Source organism: Parathielavia appendiculata (assembly GCF_033297405.1).
Source record: "Parathielavia appendiculata strain CBS 731.68 unplaced genomic scaffold N657scaffold_2, whole genome shotgun sequence".
Classification (NCBI taxonomy): Eukaryota; Fungi; Ascomycota; class Sordariomycetes; order Sordariales; family Chaetomiaceae; genus Parathielavia; species Parathielavia appendiculata.
The window spans coordinates 221,786-246,064 of NW_026944221.1; the positions used below are offsets into that span (position 1 = coordinate 221,786).

The window sequence follows — 24,279 nt, forward strand, 5'->3', positions numbered from 1 at the left end:
TGAGCGGGAATGAGTCAGAGGTTGAACATGAACACAGGCCGCGATGTGAAGAGCGTGCGGTGAGCCCATCGACATTGGCGGGGACAGCCCGGATCCATGGCACCTTCATAAGTGTTGGTGTTTCAACTCCTTTATGTCATAAGGTGAGAGGCAAGGCAGTCCTCCGAGGCTGGTATCAAAAGGTATACCGAGTACAAGTGTTGACGATCGCTGTGATCAGGTGAAGTGAATAATTGCAAATTTGGAGCATTGACCTCGCTTAAGTATCATGACTTCCTGAATTGACCGTCTTGGCATCCAGAAAAAGCGTAAGAACTCGCATATAAGAAACGTGGATTTCGTTAAAGTCATATTCCAGCATGTTGAGATCGTAGTTCACAATCACAACACCTTTTCCAAGCCCATCGTCATTATCAGTATTACTTGAGTCAAGGAATAGTTGGAATGAAGCATCCCGTTGATTGTGCTGTGCTGTAAACCAACAAGTAAAACCCAGATAGATCCCAGAACCTCGAAACCCTTCCCAAAAGCCAAAATGCCACAAGATACCACAAACGCCGAACCATGCCTATACACCATCCCAGACTTAATTCAAATTCCCACAGAACAATCCACTTCGCAACATCTCTCTCAACCCATCCGGGTGGAACAAATGAGCAGGCTACGCCAAAAAGCTAGCCCCCGCCCCCCGCTTATCCCTCTTCAGAGGCGAGAACGTCGTCCCCACAAAAGCATTCTTAATGCCCGCTCCAAATCGACCCGCCGCCATGCCCTTCCCAACACCAGCACCAGTACCAAACCCAACCTTCACCGCGGGCCTCTTGACCCCAGCAGCAGCACCAGCAGCGGCAGAAACAGCAGCACCAGCTGCAGGCTTCACCCTCTCGCCTTCGTCCTCAGCGCCATCAAACAGCGTCGACGTGTTTGTCCCAAGCAGCTTGCGCTTCTTCTTCTTGGGCTCTGCCTTCTCAGGGATGACGCTGCTGATCGCGCTGGTAGTCGAGGCGGTGGTAGTGGAAGCGGCAGTGCTCTTCGCGGTGGCAGAGCCGCCACTCGCAGAGACATTCTCCTGGTCGTGGTTGGCGCTGTCTCCCTCGTCGTCTGGCTCTTCGGCCACATTTTCCAACGTGGGCTCGATGTGTGGGCCTTTGCGCTTGGGGACAATCAGGTTCTTCTTGGACGCGGCCGAGCCGGCGAGAGGCTTCGTTCGGGGTCTGCCGCGGGGTCGTTTCTCGACGAGCTTTGTGGTGGGTTTGGCTGCTGAGGAATTGGCGGTTGGTGGCTCTTCGGAAGCTGGCTCGGCGGGAGGGGTTGTGGCGATGGCCTGCTCCGCGGCGCGGAACTGGACTGGGCCGCTTGGCGTGGCATCGTCGCTTGAAGGTTTGGGTGACCCGTCAAGGTTGGCCGTCTTGTTGAGGAAGGGCGTGATGGAGAATTCGGACTTTCCGCCGACCATGGACAGGTCGAAGCCTCTCTTCTTAAGGGGGCGCTTCGGCCGGTCGTCCATGTTGCCCGGGGTGAGAAGGACTTTGTCATCCACGCTCATTTCGTCGGCAGATCTCTTCTTCTTCGCGTTCGGCTTGGCACCAGGAGCGCTCTTAAGCGGGACTGTAGTGGTCGCGGCGCTGGAAACCGTCACTGTCCTTGCCTGTGCCTTCTCGAGCTCAGCCCGGCACTTCTTCAGCTCCTCCTGTGTGTCGCGGAGTTTGCTCCGTAGCCTGTCCACCTTGTCGCCCATGGCCTGCTGGCGCTCCTCTGCATCAACCTGGGCCTGCTCATTCTCCTTGCGCAGCTTTTCCATCACTTTCTTCTCGTGAGCCAAGGCCTTGCGAGCCTCAGCAAGCGCCGCCCGGAGCTGTTCGAGTTCCTCCTCTGCAGCTGATGTCTCCGAGGCCTCGTTCTCTGCTTGCTCAGCCTTGCGCTTCTCAGCAGCAAGCTCTTCCTCCGCTGCTGCCAGCTGTTCGCGGAGAGACTGGAGTTCTCCCTCTACCTTGCTCTCCTTGGTTTCTTTGGTCTTTCTGTTCTTCTCCGCAAGCCGTTTCTCTTTGGCCAGCTCGTCTTGCAGATCTCGCACTTGGTTGCGCAGCTCTTCTTCTACCCTGCTCTCTCTTTCCTGTTTTTGGTCTGCCTTCTGGGCGGCGCGTTTTTCGTTGGCCAGCTCGACTTCCAGCGTATTAAGCTGGCGCTCGAGGGCCAGCTTCTCGGCGAGCACATCTTTTTGGTGTGTCAACTGCGATCGTAGATGTTCCAGCTCCGGCTTGAGCACGGCAAGCTCACGGGAGAGGGCGAGCTTCTCGGATAGGAATCTGGCCGAGTCTTGTGATACTGCGTTGATTGCCGACAGCTCCTCCTGTAGTAGCATCCTGTCAGATCTCGGCCGAAGAGTTAAAATTGGTGGTTTCGTCACCTTCAGATTGGTGATCTCCCGAGCCTGCGACTGCATGAGCTTATCCTGCCTGCGGGACTTCTCCAACGCGCCGCCCAGCTGACTCCGGACGTCATCGACTTGGTCAACGAGCTGCTTGATTCGAGCATCTCTCTGTGCGAGCTGGTCCTTGAGCGCCGATGCCTCATCGCGGAGTATGATGCTGCGCAACTTCAAGCGCCGCGCTTCCTCGTCCTTGACCACGAGGTCGCATCTATGGAGAGTGCGTCGGTACCTCATGTCAAGGGTATGGAGCATTTCGTTTCTCTAGCGTTGATTGAGCATTAGAACAGCAATCACATGGCCAACTATGCACTGTCGGCATTGATGCGCACCTCTTCAGAGCCCATGTTTACACATTGTGACGCGTTTTTCGACGGCATAAGTATGCAGAGCGGCAGCAACAATGGTGAGTCGTAATGCTACGAGGGCCGAAAAAATCAGTTGAGGGACTCCAAAAAGATGCCTCATCAAATAAGAGCCGGAAGAAAAGCGCGATATGATGGGTGTCGTTGAGGTATGTAATGCGGAAAACGAAAGGAATGCATCATTCGCCTTGCGGCCCACACTTTGAAGTAAACATCATTCCCAAATCGGACTAGCTGCATTTTGCTACCCCATCAAGCCATCTGCCGGCTGTTCCCGGTCTAGCAATGCCAAGGTGCAGGGGACGGCCAGCTGCAAACGAGTTCGCTGATGATGCGCTTGAGGACACACTTCCAGAAGCTCCATCTCCAAACCGCCAAGCGTCCCATCCACCAGCTCCGGACGACGACGACAGCCCCGGCGCCCCTCGTCCAGGAGCAATTGGCCCTCATCACGGCGACCGCGACATTCCTTTACACCAAACCCCCCATCAATCAGCCTACCATTTTACACAACATGCGTCTCCTCACCCTCCTCTCACTCACCCTCCTCGGGTTCGGTTCAGCACCCACCCTCGCCGCAGCAAAAAAAACACCCGAAGAGCGCTTCCAGCACTACCACAACAAAGCCCTCTCCTCTGCCCCGCTCAAGCTCGCTGATGCCTCATACCGCGAGCTGACGAGCGCGCCGCGCGACTACAGCGTGGCCGTGCTCCTGACGGCCATGGACAGCCGGTACGGGTGCCAGCTGTGCCGCGAGTTCCAGCCCGAGTGGGAGCTGCTGGCGCGCAGCTGGACGGGCGGAGATAAGAAGGGCGAGTCGCGGACCGTGTTTGGGACGCTCGACTTCGGGGATGGCAGGGACATCTTCATGAGCGTACGTATACATAATACCGCCCCGCCGGTCACGCCATGCATCCATGCATGGCTCCCTGGAGATGAATGGTATGGGGCTGACAGGGTGGGTTGTTGGTAATGCAATAGTTGGGCTTGCAAACGGCGCCGGTGCTGTTTCTGTTCCCGCCCACGATTGGTCCGCACGCCGTGGCCTCGCCGGAGCCGATTCGATATGACTTTACGAGCGGGTAAGTTAGGGGGGATTTCCCTGGGCACTTGGACTTACTCGGACGGAGGCTGACGTTGCTGTTCTTAATGATCCTCTAGCTCCCAAGCAGCCGAGCTCGTCCACAGCTGGTTGGCGCGGCACCTGCCCGACCGCCCGCACCCGCCCGTCAAGCGACCGATCAACTGGATGCGCTGGATCTCGTCGTTGGTCATCCTGTCGGGCGGCCTGACCGCCTCCTACGCTGCGTGGCCCTACGTTCTGCCTGTCATCCAGAACCGCACTGTCTGGGCCGCTGTCACGCTCGTCTGCATCTTGCTCTTCACCAGCGGCCACATGTACAACCACATCCGCAACGTCCCGTACGTGGCCGGCGACGGGAAAGGCGGTATCAGCTATTTCGCAGGTGGCTTTCAAAATCAGTACGGTCTAGAGACGCAGATTGTGGCTACCATGTGTAAGTTGCATCCCCCTCCGTCTATCCGTCTTACTTTTTTTTGAGAAACCCCTTACCCACCTACTCCGCTCTTTGTATCCTTTTCTAACCCCAACAATCAACGCAGATGGTGTCCTGGCGCTCTGCGGCATTAACCTGGCCATCAAGGTTCCCCGGATGACCGACCCCAGGACCCAGAGCGTGGCCCTCTTCGCCTGGAGCGGCGTCCTCTTCGTCGTGTACAGCCTGCTCCTCAGCATCTTCCGCGGGAAGAACCAGGGCTACCCCTATTCCCTGCCTCCATTCATGTGAAATTGGGTCCGGGGGTGGTGCTGCAGATGTCTCCCTTCAGTCGTGCCCAAGGCGATATGGAAGCCGGGAGCCGGAGCAATGAAAGCAATGTTCGTTTGGTATGTACAACTAGTTTTATCAGTGGCGTATCTAGAGGAACACAAAAAAGTTGCCATGGTCGAGCGGATGTTTGTGGGGTCTTCCTAAGGAAATCAGAGCCTTAGGAACGTCAACGACGCCGGCGAATAGGACTCACGTCTAGGCAACATCATTGTAATAGCGGCTCCTCTTCGGGCTTCAGGCTGACGAGGAAATCGCGGCATATCTCAAAGCTCAGCCAGCTTGACGCCATACTCGGCGCCACCTTGAGGAGGTTGGGGATAATGCCCTTGTAAAGCCCCTTGATGCCTTCTTGGGCGATGATGACGCGGACCGCGTCCGCGAGGGACTTGTACTGGTAGCCCATGCCCGACATGGTGTTGATTTGGAACCGTCGCCGCAACACATCGCTGCTAAAAGTCAGCGTCTGGGAAACTTGATCTTGGTTCATGGCACATGAACACTCACAATGGATATGTGCATGTCTGCGCGACCGCTCCAGAGATGGCACCGGCAGCTAATTTCCGAACCGCGCTGGGGTGCTGGTCGCCTTCTAATGTCAGGTACTGTCTGACAAACTCGTACGTCATGAAGTTTAAGCCGACCTGCACGCTGCGAGTCAGTGCTGTTTCCCCCAAAACTGTCTCGTCCAGGGGTTCATACATATGGTGCAACACCAGCCACTGTCGGGACGATGCCCCTGTACAGCGCAGTGACGCCCCCTTCCGTCTTGTACATCATCACCATGGTCTGCCACATGCCGGGGAGCTTCTTCGGCCTCTCGCCGAGTTCAGCAAACGACGCGGACTGGATAGACAGTCGTGTCCGCACGATGTCAAGCGGGTATGTGAAGGTGACGGAGGTGATGCCGGCGAGACCGCCGCAAGTCAGACGCGAGAGCGGCGTGAGACTGTCCCCCGGGTGCCGCTCAAAGAAGTGCTGCAGCCAAAAGAAAGTCAACACAATCCCATATAGCTTCCCCCATTTTTCATCTTCGATGAATACCCACCCTCTTATAGAAATTATAACTCCCAAACTGCACCGCCGAGTACGGCACGATGCGGATGCAGTTCGTGCCATTGCCCCGCATGAACCCGCGCCAGCCCTCCTCCTTCCACATCTTTGCCAGGGCCTTGCCCACGCTGAGCTTGTACGCCTCCCGCCCCGCGCTCTGGACCTGGAAGAGGATCTTGAGCCGCTCGAGCGGCGACACCACGGTGCGCGAAACGGCGCCCGCCACGCCGCCGGCGCAAAAGGCCGCGACCACGGGCTCGGAGATGGCGGAGCGGAACTGGTCCACGGGACGGAGCTTTTCGGTTGGGGGCGGTGGTGGTAGGGAGGAGGATACCGAGAGCTCGGCTTTGGGCTCTGGCTCGTCTTTGGACCGCGTTGACTGCGCCTGGAGAGGGAGGGAAAATCTTGTTAGTATGTCTCCATTGTAAACTACCTCGGGGGTTGGCTCCCTCAACCCTCCTTTGAGGAACTGGTTTTGTTCAATGGTGGGGGCACCCTTGTGGCAGCCGAGCCAAGGGATACGTACAGTCGACATTGTGAAGTATTAGCTAGGTAGCAAAGATTGAACCAAACTAGCTGCGCAAGTTGTGCTAGTCGCCGTTGATCTTGGAAGGCCTACGACACCGGAGAAACGAGTGGTCTCCGACCAGGACTGCGCCGGTTTCAGGCGCATGCGGTGTCACGAGGAAAGGAGCGCACTTGAAGCTAGGCGGGTCGGATGGCCCCGCGGAACTGTCTTGTCTCCACCGATCGAGATTCCAAGCCGGTGGAAATGTGCAACCGTGGATTTGTAGGCGCGTACGTCAAAGCAGATTCGGGCAAGGTTTCAGATAGCTAAGGTTATGGTTTCACGACCAACATGTCTGGAGATAGAGGCGCTTTGGGGTCCTCGAGGGGCATAGGTGGCGGCCGGCTTGTCTTTGTTTGTCCGACGCGGTCGAGCGTGCGTTGTCAAAGGCTTCCAGAATGCCACGCCGAAAGTGATCGAATAGGCGTGCGCAGTGTACTGGTATTTTAGAAATGTGCTGGTCAGGAAGGTTGACACGGGAGCTTTTGAAAGAGGACCGTGTTGTGGTGGAGATTGGCCAGGGCCAGATGACGCTGCGAGAAAAAACATCGACAATGCCGCAACGCCAAGCTACCCTCAGGATCAGCACTCCCGTCTTTATGTCGTTTTCAGTTATTGCTTTCAAGTTCAGTTACCTGTGGGTATGTTGCCCCACTCCGTTGTAACTGCCCACTCTCCGCAGGAGAGTGGGTTACAAAACACCCGGACGCAACTTGAGTGCCCGGACAGGGTTATAGGTGCAACTTCCAGCTAACCTCAGTATCGATCTCAAACAAATACCGATATCGATGCAGTATAAGCGATGCACTTCATCAAAACTTGAGAATACATTTTTCTCTAAATAGAAGATAGTGCTCAGAAATTTGAAGTGAATTAATGAAGGAGTTGCTAAGCTTCTTTGTTAGAGACGGTACTTCAGCTGAGAGAAGGAAGATACTAAGTAATACTAAGACTAGGAGACACTCTTCAACTTCCTTCAATTCTTAAGAGAGACAATACCCACTTTAATAAAGCTACCATAGGTTTTTAGGATAGTGTCAGAGCTAGGGCCATGGCGGAGGCAAGGCTGCGGAAAGACCTCTCTATTGTATGAAATCACAAGATGGGGAGAAAAGGAAGAGAAGCTGGAAGAGCCCTCGCGATGCAGGGGATAAATGCTAGAGCAAGACAAGCGCGCACCTCGACAGCAGGTGCCGTCACAGAGAGTATCTTATAGTTATATGGAATATGTAGACTAAGTTCTGCGATCTATTAACTTATTGTTGAGTTTTAGCTGTTTTGGCTTGCTGATGGAGATCCTGAACGTGCATTGCACCTATAACCTCTGTCCGGGCGCTAAAGTTGCGTCCGGGTATTTTCGTAAACCACTCTCCCGTCCGCAGGAAAATGCGCAGATTTAACCAAGTGGGTCCATCCCACCCATGGGTAACTATATCTTACAATGACAACGAAGCACTTTGTTCGTACCTTTGGCTTAACGCATCTATCTTCACGGGAAGGCAGACTCTGGTAGCTGATACTCTGCAACTCTCCCCCGGTGCCCCCCCTAACAAAGTTGGCAATGTACCGAATCTTACCGAATCCCCCGATCGGGCTAAGTTTAGCCGCAGCAACAGCTCTCCATGCCGGGTTCGTCTCAGGCCTGTGCCTTTGTGACATGGGATTTCAAGGGATGTCTGTTGACCAGTACCACCGGTACCTGATTACTCGTGATGTCCCTCATCCGGACGTCAGGCACATGTACCAACGTATGGAGATCTCAACTTATGAGCATCAAGTGCTGCCACGGCGTCACTCGCCATGGCCAATGCATCTCACACAACAGATCTCCGGTACTGCCAATGGAACTGCTGGACAAGACTCTGCATGCCGCCGATAGCCGATGGAGTTGTTCCTGTTCAGGCAGGCTCTTGACCTGGAGAGCAGGGAAGTTCAACTTTCACGAATCCAATCGGTGTCAAGGCGCTTGCGATGATCACCATGAAGTCCTGTTGAGAAGCGCCCTGCATTTGCTACCTAGTAACAGTTGATCTGTTTTGATTTCCCACCAACTCCACTGATACGCAAGGAAAAGAAACGATCGCATGGCTGATATCTACGTCCGATGACTCCGTATTATTCGCTGTTTCAAGTACCCTCTCCTGCTTTTCGGTAATCGAACGTGCCCTGATAAACCATTCGGTGAACGGGCAGCCGAGCAACTCGAGCGGGAAGTGGGGCTAAAGAGCTTGATCAGGTTGAACGCCCAAAGGCACCCAACATCAGTAGTCCACCGGAGAGGGGAAAGAAGGAAGAACCCAGGTGCATTGACAGTCTTACAGCCAGAACCCTGAAGAGTCGCCATTTCTCATAGAGAGTGATCCCGAGAAAATTGCGTCTACTCGGCGACATCGAGATCATCGTGGGCCGGGCGGTCGGGGCTGTCGATGGCTGCCACGCTGTCAGTTATCGCCTGCCTTGGTGCGTACGGAACATACGCTTTCTGTCATCACCGTTGGCGCCGTTCTCGCGACGGTCGCGGTCATCACGGTCACGGTCGCGGTCACGGTCGTCCTTCATGTCGCGGTCCCGATCGCTGCGACTAAAATCAGCACGGGGTTAGGTTGCACCTTGACAAATAGCCGGCGATGGGGAAACCTACCGGTCAGGGCTGCGGGAACGGTCACGGGTGTCGCGGCGGTCGCGGTCGTAGTCTCGGTCGCGGTCACGGTCACGACGATCATCCTTCCGGGGCGAGTAGTCGCGACGGCGCGGGCTAGGCGAGCGACGGCGGGGAGACGAGCGACGCGGGCCACGGTCCCGATCGGTACGGTCGAAGCGCCACGAGGCAGACGGCGGGGTGCGAGCCCACTGGAACGGTGTCAATATGAGTCGGGAAAGGCGTGGTTGGGAGGAGGAAACCTACCTCGATCTTCAAGATATCGTCGCGACCAATGCGCTTGTTATGCATATCGTGGTACGCGTCATCCGCATCGCGGCGATCCTCGTACTCCACGAAAGCAAATCTGCAATTGCCTGTTGGTTTCTGATGGCGGGAGAAAGACAGCGAATTTGCTTACAGTCTGCTGCTAGCGGACCGCGGAGCCGGAATGTCGCACCGGACCAGACGGCCATAGCTAAAAAATTGGAAAATGTCAGTATTTTCAGAACAGCGATAAATTGTCGAGGAGGAATGTCCATTTGCCAGCCGTGAACGGTCAAGCTTCGAAAATCATTCTGCCGCTTTGACAGGTGACTCGCCCGATGCAAGAAAGGGTCATTTTCGCCGGCCGCTCGATCGAGAGAATGGAGGGGGACGGGGCGGGCACGAAGAATCGGAGCATCGAGCGGGTCACGAAAGGTAGGAGCGACGGTGGCGAGGATGATTGGAGAGAAGGAGGGCGGTGCTCGGCGCCGAGGGAAGACGGAGGAGAGGAGGGATGGCAGGAGAAGGCATCGAGGACCGGGCTCGAAGTTGTGGAGCCGTCGTCGTCGTGGGAACGTACCGCTCGAATTCGTACGCGAGGTCGCGTGCGCGAGTGCCGTGGCTGAAGCCGGTCACGTAAAGGGTGGTTCCGTTACGGGACATGATGATGTCGTGCTTTAACTTAAGCTGGTGAGATAGAAAGAGAAAGTCTCGGCGCGAAGCTTTCCACGGGGACTTATCAGTTTCGCAAGAAACAGCCAAGGTGTGCAGCCCCGTTGAGGATGGCGATGCTTGGTAGACAAAGGCAACCAAGAAAAGCCAGCACTCGATGATGAATCGATGGCACGATTCCAGAAGGTTGACGAAAGGTGAAAAGGCTGAAGTTTGGGGAAAGTGAAAAGGCAGCCTCCAAAAGAAGCTTAGCCGTAGGACCCACTTTATTTGACCCCCCTATTGGCTTGGGCCACCCAACACTTGAAAGCCAAACACCACAGTTCATTTGTCAAAGAACATTTCGGAACAATTAGGGACTCGACACAAACACCGAGGTTCGATGTGCTCGAACCATCACTACACAAGAGTTCAACATTAATCCATTCGAGGACTTTTGTTTCAAATTTCTAAACACCTGGAGTTTACATATATTCTTTTAGCCCTCTATTCAGTAATCTTTCCTGGTTCTCTCTATGTCCGTTTCTAACTCTGAGAGACTTCTCCGGCTATTCGACTGAACCTACCGATCACAAGATTAAGTACAAGCTCCAGAGAATGCTGGGGCCTGTACTGATACCCAATCAAAAGATGACGTTAGCTAACACAGGTCGCGTACGGAACCATTTAATACGGCTCAACCTCACCAACTGGCAGGTGTGCTTGTGTCAACCTTTGTCTTCGACTTGCACAGGGTGACGATAGGGAACAGATATACAGGCAGTTGGCACACTGCAGGACTAGCAGGTAGCCGCTCAGTTTCCTAAAGATGCACCACATGCTCAGCTCGTGGACGCAGGCCGACAAAAAGAAGGTGCTGACGGTCGCCGTGTCTTTGTCGACCTTCAAAGCCGAGACGGAGCTGTGGTAGACATGGCGCACCGGAAAGTGATGCATCGGCCTGTTCCAGTCCCGCGCAAACTGGTCCCACGACACGCAGTTCCGCCAGGCATCGTAGAAGCCACGGTCCGCAAAGTAGGTCACCTCAGCCAGGAAGTTGAGGATGGTCACCCAGATCCCAGACGAGGTACCAGGTCAGCAGTTGCTCCATCATGAAGGGGCCGAAGCACGTCACCGCCTTCTCGGCCGCGTAGGACCAGTTGATGGATTCGGAGGGGGGGTACCCGAGTTAGTACACCACGGTCGGCAGCACGATGTACCCGTAGTGGTTGCGCAATGTGAGGTTATTGGGGTACTCGCGGCCCGGTGTCGTGGACATGCCCTTGAGCTCGTCCGACAGGGCGGCGACCTCCCACTTCAACACCTGCTCAAAGACGTGCACTTGCTTCGCCTCCAGCGGTTCGACCGATTCGATTACAGCGACGATCCTCACAACATCCAGCACCTTCTCACACGGCAGACAATGCCATCGTTCCTTGGCCGTTGGCACCTTTGCAAGAGGCGATATGTTGATATCCGACACAGGGGCTTTTGTCTTGGCCGGGGAGGTAACTGGAGATATGCGGCCCAGCTGCTTGAGCCACGCCAGCAACCGTGCCCGCCGCTTGTACACGGTCGACAGATGCCCTTTTGTAAAATGCGTACTAGTGCTGTTTCACCAGCATGACCGAGCCATGCAGCACAAAAAACACGGTGTGTGTCCACGGCCAGTCCCGCCACATGGTCAGCCGGACCACGCCGGCGATAAACACCGTCTGCCAGACCTGCACAACACTCTCATCAGCACACCTCCGCATTACCTTACCTTAAGCTAAGAATGACAAAGACAATTTGAGAAACTGAGCAAAAGATAGAACCTACGTGCTGCAAAACCCACCCACCCCGATCCCATTGTAACACCCCGCTCACCACCACTTTCTGAAGCACCCACCCATACCCGATAGCACCACACATAACCTCATCCGCCTAACCCAAGACCGCCAACTCGTTCCCAACGGCCCCAACCATGCCCCGCATGATTTTGTTGGTGCCGAGCAGGCTGCCGTGCGCCCGCCAGTTGTCGGCGCCGATCTGGACGGCGAAGAACACGCCCATCCAGAAGAGCGTGAAAAAGCCAGCGAATGGCGAGCTGGCGGCGAGCGGGTTCTGTCGGTCAAAAGTGCTGAAGGTGTGGGTGAAGACTGGGGTGGTGTATCTTCTCCTGGGGTTGTTGTTGGTGGTGCGGTGTAAGTGGTGGTGGAGTGGGGGTATTACTGTGCGGGATGGGGTCGAGGGGGTTGTTGAACTCGCTGATGGCGAGTTGCTGCTGTTGGTGGTGGTAGCAGTGTGGTGGGTGTTGTTGTCTTCGACTGGCGGATGGCGGCGGTGTGCTGGGGTTGAGCCGTCTTGTGACGGGGCAGAGAGGAAGAGGGAGGCAGAAGGGGCGATCTTGCTTCCTGCCGGTTGAAATCATGGGAATTAGATGATAGAGCCGCTTGGCCACTCTGGTCCTGTGAGCCTGGTGTAGGCCTCCGTCGTCTTACTGACACGACATCCGGTGATTTGCAGTAGAGAGAACCGGGTTCGTCCGTCGGTCGTCATCAGCAGTCCTGAAGTTGAGCTCCATATGCCCAAATTTTCGTGATGGTTGAGACTGTCGTTGGGTGAGGACAAGGTGCCAACGGCTGGGAAAGGGAAGCTCGAGCCATTGTTATCCAGGGGAGCCTCGTCGGCGCCCATGCCGATGGTAGGGACAGACTTGGCCCCAGTTGCGGAGTCGACTCGGTCGTAGTTGGGGTCTGTTTCTCGGACCATGCGGGGCGCTGCAGGACAAGGTAAAAGTTCGGGATAATCAGCCGTGTATGAGCTAGCAACTCTTGATGACTCAGGTCCGTTGCAAAAAAGTTAATTATGGAAGCCGGAACCAAGCCTTCATAATCAAATGCATTGGTCGTGGTGTGAGTACCATCTCACTCAGGCCAGGGATTGGGAGAGTGAGCTATGCCCCTCAACCATCAATGTGACACCAAAGTTCGGCATTGTCGGTTTCAACGCTGTGGGTTGTTCTCATTAAGAGAGGGGGTAAAGGGACAGCTGGAATGGCGGCTTGACCGACGCTTACCACAAGGGATCCTAAACACGTTCCAATCAGGTGACAAACTAACGACGGTGACTTGCGGTTAGTCGTGATCGATTGATCAGACCTGAGAGATACAAGACCGGCACAGAAGAGTGATCAGCCATTGAAGTGCTGGGTATGAGCATGGCCTTAGTTCTTGGGGCCCACACTTCCTCAGAACGTGGATTCCTTCCATCGATAGACGCCAGATATATGGCACCACACACCTCGCTCACGTGGCCGAAGATCAAGAAACCACCTTAGTAACCCAAATTGCGTACCAAACGTCATTAGATTACTTACACGGCCTGGAGACAGGCCTTAACGACCCTTTGTTCTGTTGAGCAGGCCAACCAGACTCAATGTCCAAACAGCAGGTACGCCGACGGATGCGCTCAACGAAGACATCGTTCAAAGCCCATCATCCCATTGATGTTTCCGCTAACATCTCGATAGGTATCCCGCAACTTCATCGGTCAATCAGTTAAGAGCCTCCCCATTTAGCTGGACTGGTAATTCCGTCTCCTTGGTATCGGGTTGCTCCCTTACGCCGCCAGGATAACGTGTACCCTTGTTCTTCACCTTTTTCTCCTTCTTTGGTGGTGGCGGGTAAGCCTTGTCGGCAATCTCTCGCCATTCCTTGGAAGCTTGGAAGGCTTGTTGAATGGGAGCTAGAAGGGCGTTCAACTCTCGTGTGACGGCGGGTTTGATGAGTTGCGGTGTTAGCTGCAAACAAAGTCAGCACCCGAAACTCCTATTACCATGGCGAGGGACGAAGACACACCACATCGGTCTTGTAATCCTCGCGAATCTTTTCAATGTCTGTGTAAACCAGCGGCTCTAACCCGTCCCGCTCACGGTCGACGCGGAACTCCGCGCTGCCGCGCAGGCGCGCAGCAGGCAACAGGACGAACTCGATAAAGGCAAGCAACCCGTTCTCCTCAACAACTTGAGGCGCGGCGTGCGCCTTTTTGATTTTTTTAGCCACCGTCTCGGGAGGATCAAGCAGGTCAATCTTGCTGTCGGGGTCGCTCGAGCTCATCTTGCCGCCGTGCAGGCCGGGAACCATGGGGTTGAGCAAGTGGGCGCGCTCCCGGTAGCCGAGCTTCGGCAGCCACTCTTTAGCCGCCGTAAACAGTTTCCGCTGGTCCATCCCCCCAAACTGCGCGTCGCAATCCAAGTACTGCTCGTCCAGCACCTGCAGGATGGGGTACAGCAGGCCGCTCAACGGCGCATTGTCCGTCTGTTTGACCACCTCGGCGCCGGCCTTCTTGGCGTCGTGCTCTGAGATGATGGAAGCCATCTTGTACACGTCCATGACGTACTCGGGGCTCTTCTGATACGAGCTTCCTAGCACGACGCGCAGCTTCTCTGTCGACACGCCGACGGCCTGGAGCATGGTTGTGATGATGTGGCGGTAAAACTCGGCGCGTTGCGCGACCAACTCGAGGGGCGCCTTGAGGTTGTCAAGGAAGCCGTGGATATCGGCGAGGAGGATGGTCACATCGCAGCCGGCGGCGAGGAACTGGGCGATCTTGATGGCGGGGACGAAGTAGCCACAGTGCGGGCGGCCTGTTGTCGCGGTACCTGTGTCATCGAGAGTCAGCATCGCCAGTATCAATGCAGTACAATAGCGCAGGTGACAAGGCATTCCCGCGTATACCTACCCCAGTAAATCTTGGGGTGTTTCCCCTCATCGAGGATTTTCTTAATGATCTCTTCGTTGAGCACCTCGGCCAGGTTCTCCTTGATGAGAGCGAACCTCTTGTCTGAATCCGCAGTCGCCATTGTGTCCTGTCTTGCCGCAGGGCTTGGAAAGTGTCAAGCAGAATTCTGGTCGACGTCACGTCGTCCAGCTTGAAAAATGAGGTGGCCCGAAGTGTTGACTCAAATCATGGTGGGGCAGCCCGCCCTCGGCGGCGGCGGGATGGCGGGCCTGCTGCCGGATAAAACCGCCACTCGTTGCCGCTTTTTGACAATGACCCACTGGTGAACCCTGATGACTGGAAGCATGTCGCCAGGAACCATCTAAAACCGATTCGAGATATCGCAGTGTTGACCCACACTATCCCGCTTGGAATAAGACGTCGCGGCTACTTGTTGCGGCCGGTGCACGCTGCTTTTGGCTGAAACCATGACAAAAAAACCTAAAAAGCTCACCACTCAGCCCCCGAAGGAGGTGAATGGCTACGAAAATCCTGGGACCAATTATTTACTTCGCTGGGGTTGTCCCCGAGGCGTACTCCCCACAGAGGGGGGTGTTAGCTCTCCTCCAAAAATGAATAGAAGGGTGACCTCTTCTGAGGGAGAGGTCGTCCCAAACCCTTCTAGCTATGTCATCTGACTTGTTAGGGGACGATATAAGGATGGACGTGGACCTAATACATATAGCTGGTGCAGCCTGCATGGTACGTCAGTGCGTATGGGCCCGTTTGTTGTGATGGAACTCTACGGAGCTATTGTGTAAGGCTGAGATTAGGATTGGCTCGAAGCTCAATCTAAGAATATATACCAACGGCCTGATAGGGGCGTGTCATGCCACTTTGCTCGGAATAACACCCAAAGTGTTGGGCTTTCAGATGCAGACGGTTGACATACGGCGAGGTTGGCGAGGAGAAGATGTCCATGGAATACCGTAGGATAACGTATGAACCAGACTCATACACAGCCATAAACATTCCCTCGACAATACCCGGGCCGTCGATGCGCCTTGTTTCAGTCATGAGTCTACTCAAAAGGAAATGGATCCATACACGTACGGATAGGGCTGATTTATCAGACAAGACTTTTCCAAGTAATGGGAGTGCTTCTGCTCATTCGTCACCGCTCCGGTATAAGCTGTTCGGCTATAGGCACTGCAAATCTGGTTCGAGTATCTCGGTGTTTGGTGCCCTGTACAATGAATCATAACTGCTCTGGCTGATGTTGTAATCTGCCATCTTTAAAGTTCGCTGCCATCTGCCGCTCGCTCTGCTCCCTAGGGACAGCCAACGGGATAGCAATGGTTCGAACTCATAATTCACATGTCACTCTCTCAGCTACCGCGGATAAGAAATCCGACCGGCCTTAGAGAACACAAAAGTGGGGTAGTTAATAACCATGGATCGTCATGGATCATTCGACCTTCTTTTCCTGGAACCAGCCTGCCACTCTATCCGTGAAACGCTGCCTAAGGTATTGTACCCCGCCTACTGCATCTTCTCGTACGTCGCCATCAACGATCCTGTAGGTCTGTCAGCTTCTCCATCGTGGACACACACCCAGGCAGGGGAGCCCTGTACTTACCAATAAACGTCGTCACCAGGCGGCTGCGGACTTGGCAGATATCCTCCGGCACCAGCCAGATGGTGGCGCCCATCTTTCTCGCAATGCTGATGCTGAGCTTGGCATTTAGGTACGCCTCCTCGTCCGTGTTGCCGGCTGTAACCAGGTCGTAGTCAACATAACTGCTCTTCATGCCGTTGAGCACATCCAACAAGAAAACGCCCGTGCCGATGGCCGGGTCCTTGAAAGAGCGGATGCTCGAGTTGCGGCCCCCCTTGCGGCTCATGTCGTTGGCCCACCGGATCATCTCAGCGTCCGTAATCTCGCGCTTGCCGAGGCGTTGCGCCAGGCCCTTGAGCGTCAGCGTGATGTCTTTGCGCATCAGCTGCCACACGAGGGCTAGGGTGAGCTTCCGCTGCCCGTCCGTGATGTCGGCGCCCTGAATGCCGACCAGCGAGAAGCCGTTTTGCTTGCCGAGCTCAATGGCGTAATTGGTGTTCTCGACCGCCTTGAACCGCGACATCTCGCCTCCTCCCGCCGGCCGCTTGTTGACGCACCGCCAGTTAACCGACCCGTCGATCACCTTGTCGTAAGCCTGCATCAGAATGGTGCCGTCGCGGAGGTCGTCGAAGAAGGACTGGACGGCCGGCTGCACATCCAAGCTGTTGAGCCACAGGGTGAACACGCGGGCCTCGCGTTCGCCCTCGGCGTCAAAGTCCTCCACTTCGATCTTCTCCTCCTCGGTGATGGGGTCGAGAGCGGGATGTGTGTTGAAGAGATTGGCAACAAAGGCGAGGTTGAGCTTGGGGTTGCCGGCGACGAGCGAGGAGGGAGTGAGGAACTTGCGGCACCCTAGCCTGTCAGCATTCTGGAGCACTTCCTCTGCCCGCTGGTGCAGATCCCGGGTCTGCAACGGGGCACGAGTGCAGCCGTACTCGTGGCCGATCTGCGCCAGCAGCACCGTGTAGTTCTCGCCGTCCTTCACGTCGGTCGAGAAGTTCTGCACTCTCCTCGGCCAGTTGGCGGCCTTGAGGTGGTAGTTGAACCACCGGAGAAGAATCTGCTCTGGCGGGAGCCGCAGGAACTGCTCGAGCGTCTCGTCCTCCTCAAGCAGACGGTAGAGCTCGGGGTGCAGCTTGATGTCGATCTTGCCTAGCAGACCGCGGCGGATGATTTGCCAGATGAGGCCGAGAATGAGATGCTCCCGGACCTCGATGATATCCCCGCTGCCAATGTTGACTACCGAACAACCGATACCCTTCGCCGACTCGATGACGATGTTGTTGTTTTCGGTCATCTGGAACGCATTGAGCGTCTTGCCCTTCTTCCCTGGCAGGTTCAGCACACGCTCGTCGATGGTGTCGGGGACACTGTCGTTGATGAGCTTCGCCAGGACCAGACCATCCTTGCACTCGTCGAACATCTCGAAAGTGTCTGTGGGAAATGGCAACCGATTGCCAATATCCGGGTCGCCCGCGAGCACTGCGTTGATGTGGCGGGTGAACTCGGTGCGTTCATCCTCGTTGATGGTGTGAGTGATGTTAGAGTTCGAACCTTGCACGAAGATTTTGCCGCTGCTGCCGATGCTGGGTTTGGAAGCGTGGCCGCCGCCTGTCCGCTGGGAGATGACGGCTGCTGGGGTGGATGCCGCGGCAGCGGCAACCTTCTGGGAGCCAGCAGGAGAGTCGCGGAGCTTGGCGATAAGCTGAAACCAGTATTAGCTGTTGTAGTCGCAGAGGGAGGGCAGTGCATGTTGCGGGGGTCGACGGGCGTGCCCGAGACAAGCTTGCGCTAGCCGAGGATCCATGGAAGCGGTACATACCCCAACATAGTCTTCTAGCTCAACTCGCCGGGAGGAATCAAGTTCAACTTCCTTCAGGGCCTGACGGACCACGTCGTAGGGTTGGCGCTCACTCGCTTGCGTGGCCTTGATGGCAGTCGCCTCGTCAATGTACCCCTTGTCGTCGACATCGAGCTTGCGAAAAGCGTCGGCGAGTGAGAAGATGTCATTTTGCTGGAATTGAGGAAATTTCCTGCCCGATGCGTCAGTCACAACTGCTCGGTAGGTATGCGCTGCGGTAGTTGCTGTATCCCTAACCTCTGCAGCTTGAGGACGTTCATGGTGGCACACGCCGAATCTTTTGAAGCGAATCTGCAAATGGTTGACGATGCTCTCTGCAAGAGAAGCCAGCGCAAGGGCTGGCGAAGGAGACAGGAAGTATGTTTCGCTACAGATAAAGCTGGAGGATAAGGCGAGGCAGCCGGAAGCGAGTCCGCTCAGACGCGAGGCGTGATATTCTCGCCTTTTTGTTTCTCTCCGGAAGCCTGGGAGCACTTGTTCGTTCTGGGTTGGGTTGGCGGGGGTGGAGGGGTTCCTTGCGCAAGGGGCTCGGGTGCCTCTGATGTAATCCGACCGGGCCAGGAGCCAAGCCACAGCGAGGATTGCGTAACGGCCCAATCAGCCGTCAGGCAGCGCTTGTTTCTTTTGCAGGGGAGGATGTTAAGACGTGGCCGAGCTTGACCTATTCATACTGTGAAAAGGCAGCAGAATAAGGAAGTTGAGCCGCATACCACACTAACACCGAGGCGACGGAGTTTTTTTTATGTTTTTTCTTCCTTGGCATCTTGGGATAGCTTCACAAGCAAGTGGAATACACCGGTGCATGTGAGGCGCAAACCCTTCCAGGTGGCCAGAACGGGTCACTCCGACACTGGACCCGACGCAAGAGGAAACCCTCAAGGTTGGAAAATCACTTCTATCCCGACCCCGAGCCAGATGTTACTGACGCGAGTTCCTAGCATCAAAATCCGAAGACCTTTCACATCGATTCCTCACTTGAACATCTTCCCACATACGTGATTTTTCCTCGCTGAACCCCCAAAATGACGGAAATTTGCAAATCATGCCACGACCCCCTCAGCTTAACCCTCGACCCGGAAGAGTCAGACGGCGAAGGTGAAACCGTCCCGGATGACCTCTTACTTCCCTGCGGCTGCCACTACCACTGGCAATGCCTTGTCGACGAGTCCAGCAGCATAACCGCCACCCTCACCTGCCCCTTCTGCAACAGCTACCTCCCCTCCAACCACCCCTCCACCGCCGCCGGCGCCTCCTCGTCCTCGTCGTCATCAGCACCGCAACCCGCCCTCACAACCCCCACCATTCTCACCCACTACACCAACGAAGGCGGCGTCCAACCAGACCTAGACATCTACCCGACCTTGGCAGAAGAGTCCTTCCTCAGCACCCACCCGGAAGCCCGCCCCGCGCGCGCCTTCCACACGCTCGTCTCCGAAGGCGACGTCCAGGGCATGGTCGAGCTGCTCTCGGACATGGACTCGCCCGATTCTTCGGACCTGGAGGCTACTCCGCTCAGCGCAGCCCAGCTCCTCACATGGCGCGACCCGCTCAACGGCGGGCGGAGCGCGCTGCACGTGGCGCTCAAGGCCCGGCAGGAGGAGGCCGTGTGGCTGCTACTCTGGCTGGGGAGCGGGGCCAACCGGGAAGTTTTCCCCGATGCGGTTGTGCAGGTCGCACAGGCGATGGGGTTGCCTAGACGCGGGGAAGGATCAGGGCCGGTGGTCCCGGTGGAGGAGGACGTGTGGTTTGTGAGGGATGACAGGGGCAGGACGGCGGGGGATGTTTGCTTAGAGTTGGGGCCGCCGTGGACGAGGTTGGTTGAAGGGGGTTTGTTTAGCTGAGGTTTAGTCAGGGGTGAAGAGACCATGGAACTAGGAGAGGGTAAAACAGAGGAGAGTGTTGGGAAAATACAAAAACTCACCATTCAGTTCCTGGAGGACGTAAATGGCTACGAAAGTCCTGGGACCACTGTGTTTGCTTCGCGGCCCGTGAACGGCGTTCGAAAATCGGTGTTGGGCGGCGAGTCGATGGTGACTTCCCTCTGGGGAGGGCACCTGTCTCACAGGGATGTTGAGGTCTTCCAGCCCTCCTAGCTAGGTCGTGAATCTGCTCGAAGTGGCGCTGGAGACGAGGAATGTGGGCCTACCACGTATAGCGGGTGGCTGGATGGCCAGGAAGATATCGAAACCATCCCGTTGGCCGATTAGTGAGAACTGGTCTCGGACCACCACAAGCCAACGGTGTGTACACACAAGAATGCACAAGTACATTCGTTCAATTTAAGTTGAACCGGTAATCTATCACCTTCTAGCCCTTCGCCATGCAAAGCCCACTCTCCTTCACGCCGTGGACTAAACCACCCTTCCATTCAACCGCTCCTGATCATCACTTTCAACCCTTTGGCGTCCTGTCCTTGCTTGCCAGCATCTGGGACAACATGAAATGATTGACGTCCTCGTCTGCCCAGTAACTCATATGCGAAGCAATGGTATTGAGCGGATTATAGTCAAGCACACTCCTACACTCAGTTAGCCAGCCTTTCGATCATCCCCAGGGCACCAAGCGTCTCAAACCCCACGAAAAAAAAACTTACTCTTGAATGCAATAATCCACCCTCCCGTTCTGATTCAGCGCCCGGATCTTCATTTCCTCCCGTCGCAACCGCTGCGCCTTCCTCTCCTCTTCCAGCCACTGTTCACGACTGAGCGTCGTCGCCGTCCCCCTTTCCTTGCCAGAATTGGGAGCATCCTTCTCTCCATCTGTATCCATCTCTTTGGACGATGAGGACGACGCCGCGATAGCAACCCTGTTCTTCTGGAACCGACTATAAAGGGTCTCCAGCTCGTCGTCAATTAGCGTCGCCTCCTTCCCATTGCCGCCCTCTCTACCGCTCGCCAACTGCCGCATTCGCTCGGCCGTCCTTTCACTCCTCTCAGCGTCCATCAGCACTTTACTGCCCTCCGCGGGGATGACGCCCGCAGAAACGTTGGTCCCCGCGCCAGGGCTCAGGACATGCCCCTGCTGTTGCTGTTGCTGTTCCTGATGCGACGCCGTAATCTTCGCTACGTCCTCATTACTCAACCCCAGGCTGCGGTTGAGCAGGTTGCTGGCAATCCCCGCGCTGAGGCTGCTCCACAGGCCCGAAACGCTCTGGCCCACCTTTGCGCCGATGCCCGTCAGCCCCTGCGGCGCGACGGACCCGAAGATGCCCTTCTTGGTGTAGGGCAGGGCCTGCGGTTTGAGGGTGCTCATGACGGGCGAGATGAGGGGTTCGAGGCGATAGGAGATGGGGTCCGAGGGGTGGAAGATGTTGAAAAGCTGGCCGACCTTGGGAGACGAGACGCTGAAGGGGAGGCCCGTCACGGGGGAGACGCGCTGGTGGGTAGAGTAGGACTGGGTAGGGGCGTCCAGGAACGGGTCGTCCATGTAGTCCGGGTTGAGCGGGCTCTCTGAGGGGATGGCGTGGGAAAGGGTCCGGGCTGCGATGGTGCGGCCTTTGAGCATCTGGAAGAGGCCGATGGGAGAACCGAGGCAGAAGAAGTCGTCCACTTCAAAGTCGAAGGCGAGTTCCTTGGGCTCCCTGGACTCGTACCGGTCCTCGGACTTGGGCCAGATCCGAAGGGGATTCCTGGGCGGCTCCGTAACCCTACTCATCTCCTTCTGTCGACAGAGGATGTCGAACATGATGGCGGAGCCTAGCGAGTGCCCAACAATGTGCACCTTGCCATTGAAGTTAGGGTTGCGCTTCTTGAAAATGTTGTAGATGCGGTTTGATTCTCGCAGCACGATCTCGACGATCTGCTCCCTGTATGCGCTCTGGTAGAGCAGAACGTCCAGGGCGAGGTCAGAGATGAGCGACCTTGCGAACGCGACGCCTTCAACAGTGATGTCTTCCAGGGAAGGGTCTGTAATTCCGTCAGCTGCAGAAGAGGGCACTCATGCAACCGTGCCCGTACTTACAGTCGCCTTCTTCATCAACTGCTTCCCCAAGGTCACGCTCGCCTCGTTTCGGCTTGCGCTTAGGGAAGTCGAGAAGATGACGCCAGCAAACAGGTAATACTTGGACGCGAGAGTTGCCTGGACCGGGCTCGTTGATCTCAGAGTTCAGCGCTCGCAGATCGGCCGAAGCCGAGTAAACCGATTTCATGGTCTTTCGAAGTACGTTGACATCGTGCACGAAGTTGATACTCTCCATCCTGAGATTCGGTTAGCCGCAAGCCCATCGGTCAGGAAACTGGATGTCACAGATCGTATACCTTCGCGATAGGAGTTGCCCAATTCCATGAGTAACAAGCACAAGGTGCTCGATGTCTCGACCTTGGTTCTCGTCGACCCTGGCATTGTAGTCCCCCGCGATCTCCTTCTCTTCCTGCTTGCGAATGGCCTCTTCCTCCCTGTCTGGGTCCTCAACGCCTTCCATCAAGTTCGAAAGCTGTCTGGTTAGGCGGTTCCGGGTACTCTCCAAAGCGTTCGGAGCCTCCTGCTTGATGTTCCCTGCATCTGACCCCGTGCCCGACGGCGGCGCAGATCGTCGCTTGAGCGGCTTGGACAGCTTATCGCCTCGCTCCTTTGAACTTGATTCCGTCCCGGTTGGGGTCGACGGCCGCTTGTCTTCCTTAACCTTGTTTGGCTCTGAATATCCGCGGACGAGCTTCACCCCCCCCATGTAACCGCCGCCGGCAAATCTCTCATACACTGTAGATGTCACCCAAGATAGCATCCCCTCTGATGACAGCCAGGCGGTACTTGAATCTTCGTACGTCACGACACTATTCATGTAGCCTCCAAATAGGCGGTATGTCTGTGGCTGATGCTGGGGCGCAAGGGGCGCCTTCTTGGAAGCGTCATCTTGAGCGTCCGCGGCAGCCTGCTGATTGTCCCCCGAGGCTTTCGGAGCAACCGGCTTGGACGAGGAGTTGCTGCGCGACCTTGCCGGATACTGCCAAGGCTTGATCTTGAGATAGCCCTCCTCGAGCTGGGCGGCCAAGTTTTCCTCGCAGGGGCGGAGGGCGGATCCCTCTTGGTAAAACCAGCTTCCCCGGCGCACCTCGTACACGGGACCCTCCCAGTAAACGGGAGCAAGTTCGCGATCTTCGATGTTGACGTCAAACAGGAAGTCCTCGTTTACCGGAACCATTGTTTTGGAGGGTTGGGAGTCCGCGTTCAACGATGCGTCGGGAGAAGTCCCACGGGGACGTTTAAGTCCAGCTCGGAGCGCGGCATCGCTTCTGTTCTGTCCTCTTTCTTCCTCCAAATCCTCGAGCTTGGTCTGGTATGCGATCTCGATCGCGCGGGAGTCCTCGACGGAAAAGGGGACAAACTTCTTGGGCTGCAAGGGTTTGATGTTTCGGCCGTTCTTGGATAACAAAAATCTCGGCTTGCGCTTAGGGACCTGTCAAGGCGTTGGGTAAGCATTCCACCCGAGTGGAGGATCTACAACCGTGACATACATCGGCAGCGTGGAACCATTGCACGTTCAACGGTGGACAATCAGGCGGATAGCGCCGGAAAGATTGTCCATAATATGGATTTGTGGTATGGTCGTTGGGGTGTGATGGAGGAACTGGCGGCTGGGGATCCCTTGGAGTCGGGGTTGTGCTGCGGTTGGCGGCCCAGGGGTTAATCGAGTCGACAGCCGAGGCGAAGTATGACTTCTCAGCCTTCTTCTCGGCGGAACCAGGAGCCATGGCTCCGGCACGACCAGAAGGCCACCCGAAGGGACGTCTCGGCGCACTCCTCGCCTGCCAGAGTCGTCGAAGGATTCCTTGGAACTTAAGCTTATCCCGCCACAACAAGGAATGGGGAGCAGCTTGGGATAGGATTAGAGGCGCCAATGTTGAATATCCTGCAAGATTACTAGAGGTGTTCGATCCTAACACTAGACATACAAGAAGCGGAGACCGTGGGCGTCACAGACCTCGTCTCGCTTTTGAATGCGGCGAAGAGCGGGAGCGAGCGGCGCGGTTCGTTTGCTTAACACGACTCAAGACGAGCGTCGAACAGTATGATTAGTGATTTAGGGATAAGAGAAAGCAGAACTATCCAGAGACCGCAAAGAGAAGCTTATGGTACCAGATTTATCTGACCAACAAGTGTTCCAAGGTGAGACAGCGAGAAACAAGGTCTCGGTTTGGGTCGACTTCTCACGTTGCGGGCTGCAAGCACATGCTTGCGGCTTCTTGGACGAACGATGACGGAGTGTGGTTGCAACGTGGCCGCTGATTGGCGGGAATCGGAACTTCACACCATCCGGCAGGCAGCGCCGTTATGGCCCGGGAG

The 24,279-nt window shown here is 55.9% G+C and overlaps 9 protein-coding genes across 9 annotated transcripts; 2 read left to right on the forward strand and 7 right to left on the reverse strand.

Annotated features, from left to right (window-relative positions):
* Positions 1 to 396: 396 nt before the first annotated feature.
* N657DRAFT_687157 (uncharacterized protein) lies at positions 397 to 2,940 on the reverse strand. The gene is made up of 3 exons (XM_062796872.1): positions 2,761 to 2,940; positions 2,408 to 2,692; positions 397 to 2,350 (listed from the first exon to the last, which is right to left on the reverse strand). Exons 1-3 carry the CDS (start codon positions 2,806 to 2,808, stop codon positions 662 to 664), a joined length of 2,022 nt encoding a protein of 673 aa, XP_062650509.1. The 5' UTR covers positions 2,809 to 2,940; the 3' UTR covers positions 397 to 661.
* Positions 2,941 to 3,244: 304 nt separating this feature from the next.
* On the forward strand, positions 3,245 to 5,089 carry N657DRAFT_588375 (uncharacterized protein). Its single transcript, XM_062789838.1, has 4 exons — positions 3,245 to 3,667; positions 3,775 to 3,875; positions 3,955 to 4,310; positions 4,417 to 5,089. Exons 1-4 carry the CDS (start codon positions 3,308 to 3,310, stop codon positions 4,599 to 4,601), a joined length of 1,002 nt encoding a protein of 333 aa, XP_062650510.1. The 5' UTR covers positions 3,245 to 3,307; the 3' UTR covers positions 4,602 to 5,089.
* On the reverse strand, positions 4,699 to 6,373 carry N657DRAFT_174440 (mitochondrial carrier). The gene is made up of 5 exons (XM_062786085.1): positions 6,220 to 6,373; positions 5,689 to 6,078; positions 5,343 to 5,618; positions 5,148 to 5,284; positions 4,699 to 5,089 (listed from the first exon to the last, which is right to left on the reverse strand). Exons 1-5 carry the CDS (start codon positions 6,226 to 6,228, stop codon positions 4,849 to 4,851), a joined length of 1,053 nt encoding a protein of 350 aa, XP_062650511.1. The 5' UTR covers positions 6,229 to 6,373; the 3' UTR covers positions 4,699 to 4,848.
* Positions 6,374 to 8,638: 2,265 nt separating this feature from the next.
* On the reverse strand, positions 8,639 to 9,829 carry N657DRAFT_677479 (RNA-binding domain-containing protein; the record flags this gene model as incomplete). The annotated part of the gene is made up of 6 exons (XM_062795991.1): positions 8,639 to 8,691; positions 8,739 to 8,836; positions 8,903 to 9,111; positions 9,167 to 9,266; positions 9,321 to 9,377; positions 9,747 to 9,829. The coding sequence occupies 6 exons, from the start codon at positions 9,827 to 9,829 to the stop codon at positions 8,639 to 8,641; spliced, it is 600 nt and encodes a 199-aa protein (XP_062650512.1).
* A 362-nt stretch (positions 9,830 to 10,191) lies between these two features.
* Positions 10,192 to 12,496, reverse strand: N657DRAFT_661117 (uncharacterized protein; the record flags this gene model as incomplete). Its single annotated transcript, XM_062795081.1, has 10 exons — positions 10,192 to 10,450; positions 10,484 to 10,527; positions 10,619 to 10,861; positions 10,902 to 10,958; positions 11,016 to 11,381; positions 11,437 to 11,541; positions 11,639 to 11,743; positions 11,783 to 11,958; positions 12,064 to 12,147; positions 12,412 to 12,496. 10 exons carry the CDS (start codon positions 12,494 to 12,496, stop codon positions 10,408 to 10,410), a joined length of 1,308 nt encoding a protein of 435 aa, XP_062650513.1. The 3' UTR covers positions 10,192 to 10,407.
* An 859-nt stretch (positions 12,497 to 13,355) lies between these two features.
* Positions 13,356 to 14,663, reverse strand: N657DRAFT_566873 (tyrosine tRNA ligase; the record flags this gene model as incomplete). The annotated part of the gene is made up of 3 exons (XM_062788458.1): positions 13,356 to 13,601; positions 13,660 to 14,462; positions 14,543 to 14,663. The coding sequence occupies 3 exons, from the start codon at positions 14,661 to 14,663 to the stop codon at positions 13,356 to 13,358; spliced, it is 1,170 nt and encodes a 389-aa protein (XP_062650514.1).
* Positions 14,664 to 16,063: 1,400 nt separating this feature from the next.
* On the reverse strand, positions 16,064 to 18,260 carry N657DRAFT_677481 (uncharacterized protein; the record flags this gene model as incomplete). Its single annotated transcript, XM_062795992.1, has 4 exons — positions 16,064 to 16,098; positions 16,161 to 17,844; positions 17,962 to 18,172; positions 18,238 to 18,260. The coding sequence occupies 4 exons, from the start codon at positions 18,258 to 18,260 to the stop codon at positions 16,064 to 16,066; spliced, it is 1,953 nt and encodes a 650-aa protein (XP_062650515.1).
* Positions 18,261 to 18,674: 414 nt separating this feature from the next.
* Positions 18,675 to 20,279, forward strand: N657DRAFT_588387 (uncharacterized protein). Its single transcript, XM_062789839.1, has 2 exons — positions 18,675 to 18,880; positions 18,939 to 20,279. The coding sequence occupies exon 2, from the start codon at positions 19,023 to 19,025 to the stop codon at positions 19,839 to 19,841; it is 819 nt and encodes a 272-aa protein (XP_062650516.1). The 5' UTR covers positions 18,675 to 18,880; positions 18,939 to 19,022; the 3' UTR covers positions 19,842 to 20,279.
* On the reverse strand, positions 20,260 to 24,147 carry N657DRAFT_588390 (DDHD-domain-containing protein). The gene is made up of 5 exons (XM_062789840.1): positions 23,451 to 24,147; positions 22,257 to 23,392; positions 21,961 to 22,196; positions 20,594 to 21,905; positions 20,260 to 20,518 (listed from the first exon to the last, which is right to left on the reverse strand). The coding sequence occupies exons 1-5, from the start codon at positions 23,685 to 23,687 to the stop codon at positions 20,392 to 20,394; spliced, it is 3,048 nt and encodes a 1,015-aa protein (XP_062650517.1). The 5' UTR covers positions 23,688 to 24,147; the 3' UTR covers positions 20,260 to 20,391.
* Positions 24,148 to 24,279: the final 132 nt, after the last annotated feature.